Genomic DNA, 22062 nt, shown 5'->3' with positions numbered 1-22062 from the left:
AATGATAATAGAGCATTACATATAATCAAAATGATATATATATATATATATATATATATATATATATATATATATATATATATATATATATATATATATATATATATATATATATATATAAACAAAATTTTAATAGAGCATTTTATATAATGCTCTATTATCATTTTGTTGTTAATTAAAATTTTCTTTAATACAATACGTTGTATTTTCAATATCAATAAATATCCTTAATTTGTAAACTTGAGTAATTTTCAAAAAAATGCTTAGTAAACCATTGCGTGCTTATAATACAAATTTGACAGCAATAACAAATCAGCATTTAATGATACGCATCTGTGTCTTATTTTTTTATTCGAGACGTGACGAGACAAGACAATAACATCCGGGACACAATTTTTAAATTCCGATACCAAATTATTATCCCGATTTATAACTTTATTCCAGGACAATTTTTTTCCTTTGCCACGTTATTTTTTTCCGGGACATTTCTCGTCTCGTTATGCTTTTCCCAGTTCATTTCAAGAAAAAGATTCCGAGACGCAGACTCTTATTTAATGCAGAATCATAGTTAAAGATTATTTTGTTTCAGAAATATTACATGCACCCAAATATAAGCATTTTATTAATTGTCATTTAATTAGAACCTCATTTTTAGATTAAATTTTGTTCTAATGTTTTTTGTTTTGAAAAACCCGTAAGAGCAACTCATTCAGCCAGCACTACTTTGTTTATATATTTATCTTTAATTCATATCAAAACGTAATGACAACCAAAAAAAATCAAAAAAGCAATTTTAATTTCTGAAGTATATTTTGCAACGAACCTAAAGGAATTAGTCTCGTATTAGTAATAGATTCAAAAAGAATTTTGACAAAAGTTTTTAACGCAAATAAAATCTTATCTTTGCAGTTTTTTCATTTGGTTGAATCAAACTTTTTATTCAGCTGAATAATTTAGCCTAACTGATCTAAGAATATGATCTCAGGAAAGATTGTAAAGCCTTAAAAACATCAGTTCAATAATTAATCCACGCTTGCGCACTAACTTCAGTGCGCTGCGGCCTTTCTCCCCTTTGAGAAAGTGTGAAGTAACTGCAAAAAATAAGCTTGGAAACAGTCATACATAAGGTCAGATTTTATTTGTTTTCTAAACTACTATTCTAGAATTAATGGGAAAGGGATTATAAAATTCAAGTTATATGTTAGTTGGTTAGATTTGTAGCTGTATATGTATGCATTATTACTATGTTCAGGAAAGTAGTTATTTAGCAATCATGCCTGATAGCATATCTTTTTTTCAGCTTCTTTGCTTATAAATAGGTTTTTTTTTTTTTTAATATGTAGGTTTTGCAAAGAAATGTGTATGATTTTAAAAATCCTTTAAATCTAAATCTTACAATATTCAAGCATCTTATGCATAAGATATTGTACAATGTTTTGCATAGTTTTGAAAGAAACATTTTAATAAAAGAAATTTTAGAAAATTGATTTGACTGTAATATATTCTGTGAAGATATTTTAAACTCCATGTCTATTTAAAAGAAAAAAAAAAAAGTTTCAAATTAGTAAGTTACCAGCAATAACTATATTTGATAAATTTGGCAGCTGCATTAATTAAAAGTAATCTTATATGGTCAAATTAGTTATTATTAGTTGGTTTTGTTTTATTTTAGAAATGAAAACAAGCACATTGTACATAGCTGGGCTGGATCCAAGTATTGACGATGCTGCACTTCGAGCAGAATTTGAAAAACATGCTGTAATTGAACGAGGTTGTTAATTATTTTTAGATTTAAAATTGTCTCTTTTTGTATTCAGTGTTCTTTGTTTTATATACTGGAGTTATATAGATTGTTTTATTCAAAAGAAAATGTAGTAAGCAGTAAAAACATTTGGTACTACTCGATTCTGATAGAGAATTTTATGCTGGTTAAGAATCATATAAAAACATGGGTCTCAAAATCAACGGAAAGTGCTCTAATTTGAAGTTGAAAGTATAAAATTATACGACAAATCCCTATTATTTGCCATCTTGAATAAACTTATGTACAGTTGATTTTGTTCTCCAAAGCAAAACATTGCCAGCCTGGTTTTTATTATTAAAAAATGTTTTTTGATTTACTATAGGCGCGAAAGTTCTTTCCAGTGTAATTAGATATACAAACGAGTATAAAACATCTTACTCTTGTGAAACGTGATTCTTTCTTGAAGTTTTATTTTTATAAAAGAATTTGAGACTATTTTTTAAAATAAAAATTTGCTTTATGGATTGTTTTATTCAAAAGAAAATGTAGTAAGCAGTAAAAACATTTTTTCTCTTTATTTTGCTGCATCAGTTTTATTAAAATTTTTCAACCTTGGGTTGGTTGAATTATAATTTTGTCAAGCTAAGATTCTTGTTCTTTATCCTACCCAAAAGTTTTACTTCTTTGAATATTTGGTTTAATTCAATTTTTATTTTAATTTTTTTTGGTAAATCTAGATATAACATTTTTACACAGAAAAATATCCTGATAAATCCATTTAATTCATTAAAAGCATTTCTCTTTAAAATTTTACAATATTCAAGCGTTGCAAAATGTTCTATATAGTAACAAAAAAAGAACCTGTATATGAATGTATTTCTTCAAACCAATTTAAAATATACAGCAAGCTTTATTTGTGTATTCTGGTTTTTAAATCATAAATTTTATTTTTTAAATGTAATGAAAAGTATCAACTTGATAGATTTCACTTTATTCTGAAACTAATGGCAAATATCCACTTACTTTTTTTTGATGAAGAGCAATATTAGGCATTTAAGTTTTTAGCACAATAAACAAGTGATTTTTTTTGTCAAGTATCATTAATTGCAAGTTGATTTATTTGATTAAAATATTTGTGGTTGATTTTCTTAAATTGTTTTTCTACTTTTATGAAGCATTTTTTGTTGTGTTTATAAAAATATTTAATTTGGATTATTTTACTTTGAAATCAAAATTTTTTTTGTAATTTTTATTTATAATTTTTTTATTTATAATTTTTTTATTTATAATTTTTTGTTATAATTTTTACTTTAGTGACCGTTATAAAAGACAAAGTTACCAGGGAGTCAAAAGGTTTTGCCTATGTCATGTGTGCCAGTCATAAAGATGCAACTGATGCAATGAAAGAGATGGATGGAAGGGTAATACAATTACAAAATACTTTAAAAAATATTGGTCTCACTTTGATGATTTTATTTATCCTGTAGGTAACAAAATTTCCAGGTGGTTTCATAGAACTTGTTGTTAGAAGGACCAAATCATGATTCTAATTCATTCAGATTCTAGATTTTATTTTTCTTTAATCATTAGATAATAGCAGACAAGCCCATTAAAGTAAAATACTCAACTAGTGATACACCTGAGTGGGTTAATGTTCTTCAAGATCGTAGTTCCTCAGAAGATGTAGTTTCTCCTCGCGGTAGAGGTGGACCTTCAAGAGGCAGAGGTGGCCCACCACGAGGTGCTCCTAGAGGAAGTGGGATTCCTAGAGGTGGATTCCCCAGAGGAGGTGGATTTCCCATGATGGGAACTGGACCTCCACATAGAGGCACAGGTATGTCTGGAAGAGGTGCTCCAATAAGAGGTGGACCTCCAAGTTTAAGAGGAAATTCAGGAATGCAGCGTGGGTTTGGCGAAAGAAGGTTTGATTCGCCACGAGGTTAGCAATTGACATTGAATTATTTTGCTCTTAGCTTTTTCTTTTGCTAAAAATATGTTAAAGTATTTTCCTAATTTTTATTTTAATCTATTTTAGTCTTAAATAAACTTTCCATTGATAGGACCTCCACCTTTTCTTGATTCTCCTGATCCAAGATCAATGCGACGCCCTGGACCTCCATCAGGAGAATTGGAACCTCCTAGTAAAGTTCCACGTGTTAATGAATCATTTAGAATGGTGGATGATCGGCGGCCACCAATGCGTCAATCATTTGGAGATCAAGTTCTGCCTCCAAGACAATCTTTAGACAATTATACATTAGGTCCTCGAAGAGATGACAGGGGAAATTATATGGAAGCACCACGAGAACCATTCAGCCGGGACTCTTTTATTGAACGAACTAGGGATTCTTTTGAAACACCAAGAGACCCATATGCTCCAAGAGATTTATATCCACGATCTGCTGCTCCAACAGATAGAAGTTTGTTTAATGAAAGATCTTCAACTGGTGGTGGGGTATATAACTCTCCAGCATATGATAGATATGCTCCTTCCCAAGCTCCAAGGGATAGAGATCTCTATGCTGCACCTAGAGATCCATATGCTGCACTTTCATCTCGATCTGCTGATGATACATTCTCAAGGGCTCCTCAGCGAGACACATTTAGAAATGGTAGAGGATCTCCCCCTTCAATTAGAGGCGGTTTTGAACCCACTAGGAGAGGTTTTGAGCCACCTCCTACTAGCTATGCTGATTCACCTAGAGATCCTTTTGTTCAAGAACCTAAAGCTGGTATAAGAGGAACTGAACGATGGTCTGGTGATCCTTATTCTGGTAAGAAAGCTTAAAACTTTGAACTTAAATTGTTTTTTTCTGTATTGATGATACATTATTCTTTTTGTACAGTATTGACTATTTCCTTTTGTATAGAATATATTTCCTTTTGGAAACAAAGACAAAAAATATAAATCTCAAAGTATATTTTCAATCACCAACCCCTCATTTAACAAAAAAAAGTAGCAAAAGAATACAAATGTTAATAATCATACCACTAATAAAGCTGATATTGCATAGATATATAAAACATTCAATGATGGCTAATTTTTTCTGTACTGAATTTTAGATGAGACAGTGTGTTTTAACACAACATAAAATAACAACACTTAACTTTTACATTTATGGCATTTGACCATATTAGTATTCTCACCTCCCAAAATAACATCTCTTTAAGACTTAAAATTCCGTTGCATTTTACATCCCTAGTAGAACTTGTTAATCTTGTATTAGTTTTTTCCTAAAATTTCTGTTTAAGGACTTTTATTAAAATATTTTTTTTGCGTTAGGGCTGTTTTTAAATTACAAATACCACAATTAAAGTAAAATTATTATTTTTATAACTACAAGTTGTTGAGAATCAAAGTAACTATTATTTTTGTCACTGCAGGTTATTAAAACAATGAAAGGAGCAGAGTACTTAATAATGAAGAATTGCGTCCGACGTTAAAAGCATGATGTGAAATGAACTTTATGAACAATAGAAATTTCTTTTAAAAATTGCTGAGAGGACATGTACTTTCTTAGTACTCAAATAAATTTCCACATTTTTGTTTGAAGGTTTAATTGAACTTAAAAAAACAGCGTCTCCTTTACACATTGGGAATTTTTGGTTAATCTGAAGTTGTTACAGGGCTCAAAGATTTAAAACAAAACCCAGAATCAAAAACCTGAAAGATTATTAATATTGTAAAAAAATCACATAAAAAACAAAAAATGAACTATTTATTGAATTGCTCACTACTGTTAGGCAATATAAATTTTAAAATATTTCAAATATAAAATCATATGGGCTCTTTTAAAACATCTGAGTGCACAATGTACTCTGCATCATAAAAAAACAAATACAAAAAACATCTTATCTGGTGGTGAATTGAAATGAAATCAATTGTGAAAATTTTTTTTGTATTTTAAGATAAAAATCCCTAAAATGTAATTCTCGAATGTTGATAAAATGAAACCAACCCAAAAAATAAAAAAAATAAAAAAAAACCAATCCATAAACAAACCTGAACAAAAAGCTAACAAAGGTTTTTCTGTTTTTACTTCTAATTTGGATTACTTTTTATTGGTTGTGCATTCTTAAACAACTTTGAGTCCTGTAACCAAAATTTCTTGTAAGCATTTTTAAAACCATAGAGAACAAATGTCAATCTCAGAAAATTTGAAGCACAATTCTATTTTATTAACAGAGAAATAAGCTTAAATTTGAAAAAGGGGGACAGAGAAATTTCAACTTCATTCAAAAGACAAGCAGTTATGAAGGAAGAAGCATCAACAAGAACAAATTTAAACACATGGTAACTCTTTTTCTCTAATATTTCAAATGTACCTAATTGGAGAGCTTGTGGAGAAAAACGTATTTTTTTTTTGTATAGTAAACATGTAAATAAGTACTAAGACAAATATATCTAACTAAAAATATAATTGGTATATATGTACAAATATGTTTGTTTAAAGTATAAATACTTAGCATCTGCATTTAGTTTGCAGATTTGTAAAAAAAAAAAAAAAAAAAAAAAAAAAAAGGATTTTTAAGTGTACTTTTAAAAGGTTAAAAAAATAATTTGTTGCAGTTTGATTGGTTTAGAGACTGGAATTTAATTTTGAAATTTATTAAAATTTTAAAATTTGCCAACTTGTTGTACATTTACCAGAAATTGTCAAATAAATGAAAGGTTATTTTCAAAAACGCAATAAAGTCATTGGTCAAATCTACAAAACAATACTTCTATTTCCAAAAATTCTTCTTGAGTTTTTATGTATCCTGGTCTGATATATTGTAATCAATCTTCTCTCAAATTGAGATTAACTTCACACACACACACACTTTACTTAAAGTGAGATGAATGTCTTGTTTTATTTGCAAGAAGTTTGTTAATATATTTTATTTCAAACCAGAAAAACCTTAAAAGTTTTAAAAAAGATTTTGAGAAGTTATTAAAAACAAAAAAACAAAAAAAAAAAAACTTTCCATTATCAAAATACCAGATTATTTTTAATGTTTCTTCTTTTTTTCAGCAGGGCACCTAATCGAAAAAAGCAAGTAAGGTAAGACTTGCACTGGCCTTGACAGTAATCAAACAATGACTTTCAAATTATGAATTGCGATGATGATTCTGAATAATAAATTTAAAATCAGGTAAATTTTTTTTTATTCTTTTGTATCAGTCTTATTACTTAGTTTTAAAAATTGACATTTCTAAGCGGACTAAGTAATTGCTCAGTGTACGACTAGCCTAATTCTTAAATTTTCAGCCTGTGTCAAGAGTTGCTATTTCTTTTATGTTAGTTTTATTGCTTTGTTTTTGTTTTTTATTTGTCGCGATTCATTTCCCTGAGGAATAGAATAGTTTCGACTTCAATTCAAAGAAATCGTTTTCACAGCGTTAAGTACTTATTCTATCAGTGAAAGATTAGCCACATCTAATACCCTGAGAAAGTTCATTTAATGCTTTAACTGAAATTTAAGTGTGCTTATGTAAATTTTTGAGTTAAGATATGAACGTTTTTTAATGTCAAATAACAGGGATGGCATTCACGAAACCTTACGCAAGTTCGTAGTTCAACTTTAATCTTTTAAACCTCTTAAATCTATGTAATGTTTTTGGTTTTTTTTTTTTTAAGGAGCCATTAGAAATATTTCTGTAAAAACATTTTATTTTAATTAAAATGATCACTTTTTTTGAAAAGAGATTGATGAAATTAAGGCCTAAAGTTTACGCCAAAGGTTATGAATTTTCGTAAGAAGATTTGTAAATCCCCCACCCCAGGTGCTTAGACCTCACTTTTTAATTGTAGAAGAAATAACTTCTATCCTAATATTTAATTTCTTGAGCCCCCCGTTCGTATTATAAAATTGTAGATTGGCGGACGATTTTTTATACCAAGAAAATTAAAGTATTTTCTCTGAAGAAGTTTTGCCTTTATTACTATTTCCTGTAGTAGTTGACAAAATATTTTACACACTCTCTAATTTTAATTCGTTTTAAACAGTCAACAAAAATCTTTTTGAAGAATCCCTTACTTGTTGGCAGCAATCTTAGCTTTTATTTTACATGCAATTTTTTTTTTTTTTTTTAGCTAATAGCCTAATTTATCTATTGACTGAAGATTGGATCAATGGTCTAGAGCGTATTTAAATGAAAACAGTGCCGAATCAAAATTGAAGCGAAGAATGGATTGCAGCTTCGTTTTATCAAATGTAACAATTAGAAATCCAGAAGCTGTTAAAAGTCTCTCGTTTATTAAAGATATTTTTTATGTTGTTGGATATGTTAATCTATAGAATATGTTTAAAAAAGAAAAAAAACGCAGCATGATTTGTTTTAAGTGAAAATGATCAAATAGAAAAATAAGTGCAGTTGAAACCTTGTGGAAGGAAGTTGAAAGTGAAATCTTTATGTTTTGCGTCATATTTTTAAGGATTAATGACACTTGAGAGGTGAAGCTTGCGCATCATGAACCTGCTGCGTGGTTTAAATCTATCCACATAAACAATCGAAACTTTACAAGCGATGTTTTTTAGGGATGGGAGTTAAGATTAGTTTTAGTCTAAAACCAGTCGACTAACTTTTTAGTCTAACTAAAATTAGTTGACTAAAACAAGATTTAGTGTTAAAAAAAACTGAATAACCAATACTATGAAATTATATGAACATAATATGAATTTTGACCAATAAATCAATTTAAAGGTATTCATCAAAATTTATTGTTTTGTACGTAATATAATTTCTGACAATTAGGGATAAAAATTGTTTTGTTTGTACCTAGTACTGTCCCAATTTTTCTTTTATTGATTTAAATAAAAATTGGTTTGTTAGCAGAACAACTCCGTCAAAAACACCTGGTATTTTATACCGAAAACCTAATTAGTTTTTAGCATTTTAATAATTTTTAAAAGAAAAACAAAATTGAGAGTTGAACTAGATATATGTCCAATTACACAATATAGAAATAATAATAAAACATTAATTGCCTAACTGTTTCAATCTTATTGTTTTGATTGTAAATATCTGCGTTTTTATGAGTGTAGAGCGAAATAAATTAGATATTATTACTTCAAAAAATCATTGCTGGTATTATATAAAGAAAATCCAAAAATGCTTCTGCACATAACACACCTTTCAAAAACATAAAACTATTTTTTTTTAATAAATTGATTTCACATGTGTCTTAAGATTTATAATTCACTTTAATTAGAAATTGAAAAATCCAGATCTGAACCGCTTTTCATTGAAATTTAATAATAATAACTTAATAATAATGGGGGACTAATTAGATAAGTTTTATTACAAAATTCCAAGTGTATATGTCGCAAACCTTTCACCAAAAACATGAAAAACTCTGAAAATCGACCTTGAAAAAGTTACCATCGACATACCACTTCACCATATACACATTACAAGATTTAAAAAAATATTTTTTCGGTAAAAGTAACAATATATTTTTCGCAAATTAAAAAATTAGTCGACTAAACTTAGTTAGACTAAAAAGTTAGTCGACTAATTTTATTACGCTTAAAAGTTAGTTGACTAAATTTATTACGCTTAAAAGTTAGTTGACTAAATTTAGTTAGACTAAAAAGTTAGTCGGGTAATTTTAGTTACGGTTTTTTTAGTTAAGTTAGTTACAATTTTTAGTTTTGTTCACAACACTAATATTTTTTTTAAACTTCAGTTAACTTTCTACGTGTTCTGAAAGTATGCTGTTGGTGTGTGAACACTGAATTTGCAATCGGCTAACTATATCCTAAGTAGACAATCGGTTGGCTCTTCAACCGAAAAAACCGAAGAAAAGGAAACGAACTGTTAAATCCAGATATATTTATCATTGTTATGTTGTTATCAGATTGGTTTTGCTTTTTAAATCACTGTATTACTATGTAAAGTACTTTTGATTTCAAATGATTGCGAACTGAACTTGTAATGTATGATAAAATGCATTCGCATAAATTAAGTCTTTTTTTTCATAAAGTAATCGACATCACTCTGATTAAGCCTGCTGAGGTCAACTACGAGTAATCCCCATTTCTGCACACTGTCGCATTGAAAAACACTATAGTGAAGTTACTTTCGAATATAAATCAAAAACCTTTAATTCAGAGAGCCCTATTTGTAACCGAATTAAATGAAATCAAAATTAATGTAGGTTTAATTACGTGTAAAAGAAAGATCTGAAATTCCTATATTTTGCACTCCACGTGGAGGCTGATTTTTCAGGGTCTTTCTCGTTCATGTTCAACATTTATCCACATGACCCTTAAAGTTATCCACATGATCCTTACTGTGCACTCAGATGTTTTAAAAGAGCCCATATACCGATGACTTTTTTTGCAATATATTTATTTCTTACAGTTTCTTTCTTTTTTTTTTTTTTTTGAAATTTTTATTTAAAGTCCGTCTCATTTTAATTACTTAAGTGTACTTTTTAAAAATATTACTCATCAAAGATTTAAAATGCACGTTGATAAAGAAAGACACACTCGGGTGATTTAAGGCATGTCTGCTTTTGGTAATCAGTGTTTGGTTACACCACTAAACATTTCTTTTGAGCATAACTTCTTTTGGCAAATAGTTCACTAAAATGAACGTTGCCGGGCAAAAGTTAAAAATGAAAATATTAATTTTTTTACAAAGTAATGGGTTATGGACGGATTTTGTCCTATCTAAAAAAGGAGAGCATCTTTAAAAATAAACAAAACGATCTTTAAGCACAACTTTTTCAGTAATTTTCAGTCTAGTACACTTCGATAATTTTTATTATCCACTTATACAACTTGTGATTTGTGGTACGATAAGAAAATCCGACTTTTTTTTATAAAATTCCGGGTTTCGCCCCTAACACGACTAAAAGGAGCGAACATCGTTAACGACACTTTGAGATATACAGTTCATAAGCGAAGGTTTTTTTAATGTTGTCGGGTCAAACCATGTGATTAAATTGAGATTTTTACCTGAAAAGATCAGGTTTTGATCAAACAACAAATGTTGAAGAGCTAATAAAGAGGCAATAGCTATGAGAATGAGTCTCTTCTGCCGTTGGTAAAAAAAAAATTATTTAATGATCAGTAAATTAAAGTATCAGTAACGAGCAAAATAATATTGATAATAGCCAATCTTTTAGGACTGCTTGTTGACCTGTGTTTAAGAGAATTAAACTATAATTTTAAATTTTTTAAATATTTTGTAGCTGTTTCAAGCACAACAAAAATTATTTTTTTAGTTTAAAAGTTTTACATGAAAATATCTTATGTTAGTTGTCTTCTTGCTATGCTTATCTCTTTGTTTTTGGTTTTTAACTGAAAATGAATTTAATGTTTCACTTAATCTTTCCTGATTTTTATGATTCATTTTTTGTGTAATATACTTGGTATATGTTAACCCAGCATATCTTAAAACCTTAAAACTATAAGTACATGTAGGGACATAACTGCATACATACACATACCTGCATGTATGTGTACATTTAAGTTGTGTGATTTATTATGTTGTATGACTTATGAAAATTTGTTTATTTTTCAATTAGTACTACAAGTTTTGTGAAATTTTCATTTTTCAGCAAATATAATAATAACAAAAAAACAAGACAAGTTTTGAAAGTAAAAGGAAAAGTTGCAAAATCCATTGTTTTTCATAAATTAATTGTCTTTAGTCAACATTGAAGTTTTGATTGGTGATGGGTCTAAATAAAACCTATACAAATATAAGAGAGAAATTTTTTAAAATTCTTTCTTTAATTCCACTTGATCTTTTTTTATTCATTATATGATAACTACATTATATTGTGTATAAAATACAAATACTAAGAAATGATAATATTAAATACTAATTAATCTTTTTTTTTTTTTTACCAATAATCACTTGATCACTTTAATAAACTTGATCACTTTAATAAACTTGATCACTTTAATAAACTTGATCACTTTAATAAACTTGATCACTTTAATAAACTTGATCACTTTAATAAACTTGATCACTTTAATAAACTTGATCACTTTAATAAACTTGATCACTTTAATAAACTTGATCACTTTAATAAACTTGATCACTTTAATAAACTTGATCACTTTAATAAACTTGATCACTTTAATAAACTTGATCACTTTAATAAACTTGATCACTTTAATAAACTTGATCACTTTAATAAACTTGATCACTTTAATAAACTTGATCACTTTAATAAACTTGATCATCACAATGATCACTTTAAATAATTAATTATATTAATTAACATTAGTTAACATTAATTAACATTAATTAACATTAATTAACATTAATAAATCTCACAATAAGTTTTTACTAAATTTCATTCTTTAATCCAGCTTCTCCAATGTTAATTTTTAGAAAATACCTTTTAAGAGTCAAAGGTTAGGATGTAACCTATGCTTGGAGTAAATGAAAAGTCATGGATTACTGAAAGTTCGAAAGACTGGATATTAAATTAAATCTCCACATAAAATTCGCCATTCAAATTTTCAGGTATCTGTGTAACATTCACAGCTGTTTATGAATATGCTTAATCGTCATTCAGATTAAACTTTGAAAAAACATTTTTAGAATTTTCTCAAAGCTCTAATTTAACTTTTTAACATTTTCTGTGTTTTTTTTAATTTTTTATATATTGTATTTTTTATCATCGTTGGAGTGTTTTTACGATTCTGGATGAAAGCTTTTGACATAACAACATATTGCATAAGCACCCTTGTATACTAGTAATGGTACAAAACAGAATGAGTGGCAATACAAATGTCAATAATTCCTTAATAAGTATGTAAAAACAGACAGATTAAGAAGTACGGATCAATGTGGCAGAGTCTTTTGACCAAGGCAATATAGTGCGTATCTGCAAGCAATAGTCACCGGGTGGCAATATACACCAAATATACACCTTGTATATTTAAAAAAAGTTTTTGTTGATTCGTTAGCTTTGAACAGGTTCTTTTTATTCGCTATTAGTACGTTAATTTGTTAACAATCTTTAACAGAAAAACAAAAAAAAAAAGCATAAAAAACAAAGGCAGAAGTTTTTCAGTGATGCAGGCAAACTATTTGTCTGTAGTATAACCACACGCAGAAATACCAATAACAAACATTCAAAAAAGTTAAACCAATAACAAACATTCATAAAACAAGGGATGGCTCGCACATACACATAAATGCATAATTGCATCAAATTATTTATTGCTCACAGCGATTAAATGAATATTTTCGCATTAAGTTAACCTGAATTTGGCGGTGAAAATCTCTCGACAGTTTGCATATTAAAGTCATAAAATTAAGAAACAATATTTTGTGAAACTCTGTTTTTTTTGAAAAATTGAACTTAGACTGCAAACAGTTTAGTAAAAAAATATGATTAACTTAATTTAAATAACTTTTTAAACGAAAAATTAAAACTTTAAATATTCATGAAGATTACGAGACCATAAAAAACATTACTCATTGCCAAAATGCAAATTAATTTGTCACATCTGATCTTTTTCAATATTCAATATTCTTTTATATTTTTACTGAAGCATTTTTTTTTTTTTCTACAACGTTTTCAACAACAACTTTTAATAGCTTCAAAATTTTTTTCTTCCAAATGTTAATTAGCTTAGACTTAGTTCCTCCTAGATGTTAATTAGCTTAGACTTAGTTCCAACTTGTTAAGAAATAAATGAGTTATTTCAAAAACAGAATTCCTTTGACATTTTTTTAAGCGTTTTGAAACAAAGTGAAACGGTAGGATTTGAGATGACTATAGCAAGGATCTTCTGCATTATCATCAGCGGTTGAATACTAAAAGACAAATGATGTGCTTAACAAAATTTTTCAGAGCATTCCCACTCATTTAAATGAACGTCCAACAACATTTCAGAAAATTGACACTTAAAGATATTTGACTTAACAGTTTTCAAGCTCAGTGAGGCTACACCTGCGGCTGAGACTCATAAAATGATACCATGGCTTCTGAAATTTTTAAGAAGGTCAAATGTGCAGGAAAATTTACAGAGGACGACAATTATAGAAACCAAGGGTGTGCATATCGTTTCATTTCCAAATCGTTATCATTTCGATATGATATCGGAAAAAAAAAAATTCACCGGAGTGACGAGAGTTCCGGTATATACCGAGATGTAAATTAACCTCAATACCGGTTAAAATTTTTATAACGATATTACGTCGTAATCATTGATGACACTTTTTTTTTTCCGATATCATATCGGTATGATAACGATATGGAAATGAAACGATACGCAGATCCTTAATAGAAACTAAATACATTTTATTATATAACTACAACCAATATAACTAAGCAGTAAACTCATTGAGTTTGAAGCGTGGTATGTGAAGGATAGTGAAGGTATGCGAAGGTATGTGACAGTATGTAAAGGTGTGTGAAAGTATGTGAAGGTATGTGAAGCCAAAGTAGCAATAAATAACTTCTTGCACAATATTTCCCAAATGCCAGGTTATTTCCGGCACGAAAATTTTGTAAGTGAATACTGAGCTTTATGTAAAAGGAAAACTTTCTCTGTAAAAAACTTTCTCTGTAAATTTCAGAGGAAGGGGAGGTAAGCGCTCTGATGGGCAAGTAACCAAGTCAAATGTATTAAAATCTACTTTGGATTTTAATAACCATTCCGCATTGTGAACACTACATTTTGAACGTAAATAACAAGCAACAGCCTGGAGCGAGTTTCAATTAGAGCCACGCTGGAGTGTATTCTTATGTGATAAAGATATTAACTCAAACAAGCTGTGTCATCGCAAAGTTTAATTACTTTTTACAATCGAATGATGAGTTTGTTAACAAATAAATCAGGTATGAAAATAAGTACAGTACTAAGTAAGTAAGTAGTTTGGTCTAAATGTATTGTAAAGGAAGTAAATATTTGTTTCTTTAAATTTTATACGGAAAGAATGTGAAGACTTCAAGAGGAAAACCAGCCATATTAAAAATGTTAATATTATTTTTAATCCCTCTTTTTTTCTTCTACTCATATTAAATATTGATCTGACTTTGTAAACAAAATGAAAAACGAACTGCGTGACCAGAAAAGAGAAGTTAAAAATACTTCAACCCATTGAAGAATGAAAGACTTTCAACCTTTAAAAATCCATATTTCTCATAAGTTGGGATACGTCTGTTTTTTTTCCTTGCTGTGTTCGTATTTGTTCAAAATTCTTTTGCTACTTTCTGTTTCTTTTCTGTTGTTTTTTTTTCTGTATCACAAGCTTAATTTTTTTTTAATGCTTAAATGGCAATTTTTAATATGCTTTTTCAAATTGATTAATGAATAAGTTTTAATTTTTCATAACTTATAAAAAAAAATAGGTAGCCCACAGCTGTATGCGCGAGAATTTTAAAATCTCTCATTTAATAAATTTCTTAATTTAAGTTTCCCAAAAAAAATTCTCTAAAGTTTCCAAGATGATCGGTGAAGGGTTTTCAAGGTGTTTGGTGATAAAAATCATACTCAAGCTTGAAATGCAACAGTGGTGGTTTGTGATTCAGTTGTAGTAGTTGCAGCTTGAGTTGCTCTAGTTGCAGCTTGAGTTGTTGTAGTTTGCAAACTTGAAAAAATCTGCTTGAATTAAGAGAGGCAACAAAAGCTGGACTGCTAACAACAAAACTGTCATCCTGTGATTTGTTGTTAAAAGTAAAAATCTGATTAAAGCAACAATCACAGAATCTGTGATCCTGTGATTTGTTGCTTCAATCAAAGACGAAAATCATCTGATGTTTACAGCGGAGAGTAGACCAACTTGGGTTTCGGAACCCCAGGAAAGACCAGGAAAAACCGGTAAACCGGTCATAAAAACCCGTCCTGGGATCGGTTTTTTATTTTTAAAATTTTTCAAAGAGCGTCACCTTATGCAATAATTAAATGATTCAAAATTTAAGTCTTTTTAATGTTGCGTTTGAATTTTAAATAATGATTTTAATTTTTATGTTGATTTTTTAACTAATTTTTTTATTAATAAATGTGTAATGAGTATACAACTGAATGTGTAAATAAAAAGAACCAAGTTGGAAGAAAAAATTAAAATGTCTGATTGATAAAAATTATCTTTTGTTTAGCAGTACTACATTCGATTGACAGACAGAATTGCAAATTGCAATAAGGCTCTAGCTTGCAAAGGATGGTCTACTAATGGGTTATCTCGTCATCTCCAAACAAAACATAAAATTTTTGAAAACAAACGTAAAAGTGAAGAACTACCTCAAAAAAAAAATAAAACTAAAGTCTAAACAAAACATTTCATTATTCTTCATGAAGGAATCACACATCTTAAAAGAAGTTGTTTCAAAACACACGCCTAAAGATGGAATATCTATTCGAATATCAATTTGTACAGTAAATTTATTCAATGAGTCCAATTAAATTTAGGACGATAACTACCTAAAAATATTATGGCACAAATCTTATGGCTCAAGTCTATCATCAAGATGACTTGATTTGGGAAGAAATTAAGCATAAAATTGAAGAAAAGAAGCAAAAAAATGAGCCTTTCAGTATTTCACAAGATGAGTTTACTTCTTCAAAGAATCGACGATACATGAAAATTAATGTTCATGAGCAAGCAGTCATTACAACCCTAACATGGTTAGGATGTCAGGTACATTTCCTGCTGTAAAATGTCTTAGCATTCTTAAAAGTTATTTAGTTGAGTATAGTCTAGATGTTGAAACTCCAATTGTTTGTTCAGTAACAAATAGTGTTTCAGTAATGAAAAAGATAGGTACCCTGTAGCATTGGAACATCAGCTTTCCTATGCTCATGTCTTTCAGCTTACAGTGTGTCGTGTACTTTATTCTCCCATAACTGTTACGGATATCGAAAAAAAACAACACAGATTTTAGTGATGATGGTAATGAAAATATCTACAATGATGACTTTGATGTTAATCAGGTTGATGTTAAAATCTTAAGTCTGTGAACTTGAATGTTTTATAAAAATAGGGCGTTCACCAGTCAACATACTTAGAAAAAGTTCTATTAAAAATGAAGTCCCACAGAAATATGTCAATTTAGAGTTTGCTTTAAAACCACTAAAATTAGTTGTTGAAGGATTGTGTCGGCAAGATTCACACTGCTTTCTGCTGATGCCATTTTTCGTTTCATTCTTGCTCAATTAGAAACTCGTCCGTCCAAACTTTCGATAAAACTAGCACCAGCAGTTAAAAAAGCAAGTCATAAAAAGGCCACAAAGACATGCAGTCGGCTTGCTACATTTTCTCCATTACCCCAAATGTTTAAAAAAACAACATGATTTGTTTCCAATGCCTTCTAAAAAAGTAATTCATAAAAAGGCAAAGAACTTATTCACCCACTGTTTCCAAACCAAATTGATCAAGATGATATTTGTTAAGTAGTTAATGATTAACATACAAAAGTTGTAAAAGAAAAATCAATTCCAGAAAAATTTGAAAACTTTATGTAATGTCAACCTGTGTAACTAGCAAGAAACTGCCATTAATTTCATCATTCGTTGACAAAGAGTTCGATGTTTTTGCAGCCATTATAACATTTTGACCATTTTAATAAAACATTATTACAAAGCTACGCAGTCGTTTAAGTGATAAATCTATTGATGCCCTTTGCTTTCTTAAAGTTTTCAAAAAGGATAAATATTTCCACAAATACGCACCATGAGGTACTAAATTATGCAACACAAAGTACTTAAGTATGCACCTTACGGTGCTAAAGTATGCACCAATCGGCGCACAGTAATCAATTTTAAACTTTAGGATGTCGAAGTTATTATTTTTTTTCATGTGCCAACTTTTTAATAAAAACATGAATTTGAAGTTAAATAGTTTTCTTAATACAAAATATTAATGTAAAATTTGTTAGTCAATAAATATAGTATTTAAAAGTTGCCTACGGAAGAAACCGAAGCCATAACATTTATTTGTTGTAAATTAACGCGCGTATTCAAAATTATTTAAAATTCTTATTGATGCAAAAATTTTTTTTGGAAAAACATGGTGCTTATTAAAGAAGGTATTTAATTTATGTTCATTTAAAAAAAACTTTTAACGATATTATTGTTATAGAAAGTAAATTTATTAACGCATTGATTTCAGCTTTTTTTTTTTTTTTTAATTTTGTGCTTTCTTACATTTACAGGTACCAATTTGATGCTACAGCACGCGCAGAAATTTGCCGTTTACAAAAAAATATTTGTTTCAAGGAACAGTGTTTCGATCCGCAATACAGATTTGTTCAATTCTTTGTTGAATGATTTTATGATTAAACCGTTGATCAAGAAAAGTAACAAGATACTATTTTGTCATGTTTTTAGAAACTGTAAAGTTACCTGATTTACCATAAAAAAAAGCGTGCAACAACAGTGACTCAAAACTGTTATATATATAGAGTCTCTTCTTCAGAATTCAATGACTTTAAAGAATAATAATCAAGGTTTATAATAAGTTTTAGCCCTAAGTGGTCGTCATTAGACGCCTATTTACGCTTTTATGAGTACCTTTTAAAAGAGACATACAAATTAACCTTAAAAAAAGGCAAACTCAACGTCAAGAAAACAAAAAAATTGTGACTGTCAGAAAACGACACATACAGAGTCTTTTTAGAGATTAACTTGGCCCAGTTGATATTCCAAAACATGGGTTTGACAATACCTATGTCAGGAACGTCGCCGGGAATTTCTTTGCAAACCCTTTTGTTTACAAATATTGCATAGATCGATCAAACCCCAATAGAGAGGTTTAGCGTCATTTTAAAAATGCCGAATTCCCCTTAAAAAGTTAACACAATCAAAAAGTTTGCCGAATATGCTTAAGAAGCTGCTATTCATTCTATTGAATTATGGAGTTGGTTTGTTTGAGTTGGTTTCTAAGACACCAACTCAAACAAACACGATGTACACGATAAGGATATAACCAAAAACTTTTTGTTATCAAATGATATGCTGAGAGGAGATGCACAGGAAAGTCGCTACAAAGCTTTGAGGTATTACAGAGAGCATAACACCAGAAAAATGGTCTGAAAACAAACCAATGAAGATCTCATGAAACTGTTGCTAATATCTTCAGACCCCTGTAATATCAAATATCAGGCCATTACCTGTAAAACAGAAGGTATCATTGCCAATTAAAGTGCTTAATCTCTTAGAGGAGGAACCAGATTTAATATCAAGTGAGGATAAAGAACAGTTTATCAAAAAAAAAAAAAAAAGAAAAACAATTTTGGAACACAGACCGTGTTATTTACTATTTTACATTAGAACAACATCTCAAATCTCCGATTCCCCGTAGTTAAGAATTTCGCCCCTCTAATTATTCAAAATTGATCACTGTGCAGTGTTTTGTTTTTCTGTTAATAACGAATTACAACAAATTAAGTACAAATTTCTATATCAGTCATTTGTAATAAGTCGAATTTAAAATAATTTATATATTCAGACAAATAAAAGTAAGACTACATAAAAAAAAATTGCAATACCTCATGTTCCTGCTTTTATTTTGTTTCAACCCTTCAAGTTTTGCGCAACAGTGTTATTCAATTTTATCAGCGAAACTTACCTTTGCAAATTAACAAGTTTACGCAAATAACAAATTTGTCGCACCAAAAACGTAATTGTTTTTCATGAACTTGTCGCCCAAAAAACTTCGTTGTTTTAAACGCATAAAAAGTTCTAATTTAACAAACTTCAAAAAAAAAAATTTCTTAAAAGACTAATATAAAAGTTTGTGCTTTATTCATTATCATTGGTCATCATTGGTCATTATTGGTCATCATTCGTCATCACCCGAATTACCAAATGCCGAGGCTAGTATGCATCTTATCGTTCAGGTCAAATTGTTCAGATCAAATTGAAGTTGAAAAAATAAAAGACATGTGGGTACAACGTAATGATAGAAAACAAGATGACGAGCAACATGTCGGTGATGATGACGAGCAACATGTCGGCAGCAAAATTGGTGAAAAGTTTGTTGATTCCACTGATTTTGTGAATTTGTATAACATTTTGATCTTGCTGATTGTTGATTCTTTTTCGACAATTTTTGTGTATTTTAATCACGTGATCATCAAATAAGTCACTTGGACCTAGTTTGGCTTTAAAAGGCATTTAAGCCCCATCTGTTAGCTTGTAATTTGTAATTTCATAATCGCTATATATTTCTTATACTACAAAGAAATTATAAAACAATAACTGGGGCATAATAATGACGCTATTGCGATGCATTTCTGATCAATAAACCATTTTTACTTCAAAGTTGTCGTCGCATTGTTTGCCTGGCGCTCGCTTACTACTTAGAAATTTATGATTTTGCAAATAACTTAACAATCAATATTAAATTTTCTACTTCTTATTTCTTACATCGTCGTTTCTGAATTTTTAAAACTCAACGGCGACATTAGGTTTATTAAAGAATTACTTCATTTATAATACACATTTTTTTCCCGCACAAATAATCAATTCTTGAAAACATGTTGACAATCCGCATGACTTAAGGTGCATCGACGTCCCCCCTCTCCAAGGTTAAAGACGGTTTCTTAAAATCAATTATTATTAATGAAAAAAAAATTATTTTAAATTTAAACTTCCCCCCTTTTTTTAATGAATCATTAAAAAAAAAGGGGGGAAGTTTAAATTTAAAACTAATATCTCTATGCTCGAAATACAACTTCTATTTGATATTCTGTAAAAAAAAAAAAACCTCTGCGTTGAAATATTTTATAGAGTTACCAGTTGATTTACTCTCTATTTTATGAAATTTTATTTCACTTTTTTATAATTCACACAATAAAAATTTCTGTTAACAAGAGGTCTCAGTAGATTTCAAAATGCGTGTTACTAAATCAAAATAAATAATAATATTAAAAAAAAAACTCTTCTTCTCTCATGTTAAAAATGTTTATTTAAAAACAATTATTAGAAAATGGATTTTCTAATAATTTTACCGCTCGGAAGACTGAAAAACTTCTTTCGGACAATTTTCTTTAAGAAAATGCACGAACAGTTTATTAAAAATGTGAATTACATTTTCTTTTGCCTATGCGGTTCTTGTTTAAGTTGTTTATTGGTGCTTTTGAAGATCAAAGCGTTGATAACAAACGACCCGCGTACATGTTTACTATCCTAATGTACTTCAGTTCATATGTAGGTACTTAAAAGGAAATACAAGTTAAATTGCTTTCTTTTTAAATATTGTTCAATGAATGCTTAATTTTCAAAGAACCAGAAACTAGGTGAATAATTGCCTCGGAATCATATGTGTAGGTGGTCAAGCCTAAGTAATTTTGCTCTTGAATAAAACTCATTGTAACGATAATTTCCTGTAAACCAAGGTGGTGCATCTATAGTATTTTGTCTACTAGTTTATTTAAGAAATTTTAAAATACTAACGTTTCATTAAGTAGATATTATAAGCAAATAAAGATGCTCATAATTACGAAATGGTCTCTAGGTGGGAATTTTAAAAATATCATTGTTGGGTATTTGTCATAAGCAGACTAGAAACAGGTTATGTTTAACTCTCTACAACTGTAAATTTTCTATAGATATTTTTTACCTACTTCTGTTGTGAAGGTAATGTATGTGTGTACATAAAGTGATGGATGTGTGTATTTTAAAGTTTTAAATGCTTTTACTCCCTCCCCAACATGCATCCAACACTCAAACATTAATTTTGCTGTAAAGTTTATTAGACTCCACCATAAAATATTTGTTTTATTAAATGCTTCCTATGGATTATTGCACTTTAGTTTAAAGGAGACAAGATATTAATATTTCATTTTGATGTACTACTTTTCAATGCTTTTTTCTCTGCTTCATGAATTATTAATTACTCATAGTTTATCTTATTACATACTATTGATCAGGTATATTGCTTATGGTTTCAATCTGTAAAATGCTGTAATATTTAAAAGAACTTTATTGTGCATGAAATGAACTTTTTGAAATGATTATAGATTATAGATTTTTTACCCTGATAAAATGTATTTTAAGTTGTTGAAAGTGGTCTTCAATTTGAATGGGCAAACACAAGTTCTGAACTAGCAAATGCAGTATACATACATAAATGCATACATACATAGATGCATATATACATAGATGCATACATACATACATAGATGCATATATACATAGATGCATATATACATAGATGCATACATACATAGATGCATACATACATAGATGCATACATACATAGATGCATACATACACAGATGCATACATACATAGATGCATACAAATATAGATGCATACATACATACATACATACATACATACATACATACATACATACATACATACATACATACATACATACATACATACATACATACATACATACATACATA

At 29.0% G+C, this 22062-nt stretch overlaps 1 protein-coding gene and 2 long non-coding RNA genes across 4 annotated transcripts; 2 read left to right on the top strand and 1 right to left on the bottom strand.

The window, feature by feature from the left end:
- Positions 1–1002: 1002 nt before the first annotated feature.
- Positions 1003–8054, top strand: LOC145186685 (uncharacterized). 2 transcript variants are annotated; one of them, XR_016446151.1, is made up of 7 exons: positions 1003–1127; positions 1673–1771; positions 3059–3165; positions 3335–3683; positions 3805–4518; positions 6760–6880; positions 7822–8054. XR_016446151.1 is itself a non-coding variant. In XM_090070151.1 (6 exons), exons 2-6 carry the CDS (start codon positions 1675–1677, stop codon positions 5134–5136), a joined length of 1275 nt encoding a protein of 424 aa, XP_089926277.1. In that variant the 5' UTR covers positions 1003–1127; positions 1673–1674; the 3' UTR covers positions 5137–5297. The 2 variants fall into 2 exon arrangements, 1 of the variants encoding a protein (XP_089926277.1); XM_090070151.1 differs by lacking the exons at positions 6760–6880; positions 7822–8054 and adding an exon at positions 5129–5297.
- A 5891-nt stretch (positions 8055–13945) lies between these two features.
- Positions 13946–17435, bottom strand: LOC149880473 (uncharacterized). The gene is made up of 2 exons (XR_016446339.1): positions 17178–17435; positions 13946–17016 (listed from the first exon to the last, which is right to left on the bottom strand). It is a non-coding gene; the product is annotated as an uncharacterized LOC149880473 (long non-coding RNA).
- On the top strand, positions 14352–18105 carry LOC149880472 (uncharacterized). The gene is made up of 3 exons (XR_016446338.1): positions 14352–14547; positions 15808–16346; positions 17860–18105. It is a non-coding gene; the product is annotated as an uncharacterized LOC149880472 (long non-coding RNA).
- The last annotated feature ends 3957 nt before the right edge of the window (positions 18106–22062 follow it).

This window comes from Hydra viridissima, unplaced genomic scaffold (genome assembly GCF_058129835.1).
Source record: "Hydra viridissima isolate aposymbiotic clone 2 unplaced genomic scaffold, HvirCarnegie_v1 scaffold_13, whole genome shotgun sequence".
NCBI classification, from domain to species: domain Eukaryota; kingdom Metazoa; phylum Cnidaria; class Hydrozoa; order Anthoathecata; family Hydridae; genus Hydra; species Hydra viridissima.
The sequence above is the reverse complement of the archived record's forward strand: the minus strand, read 5'-3'. Positions and strand labels throughout refer to the sequence as shown.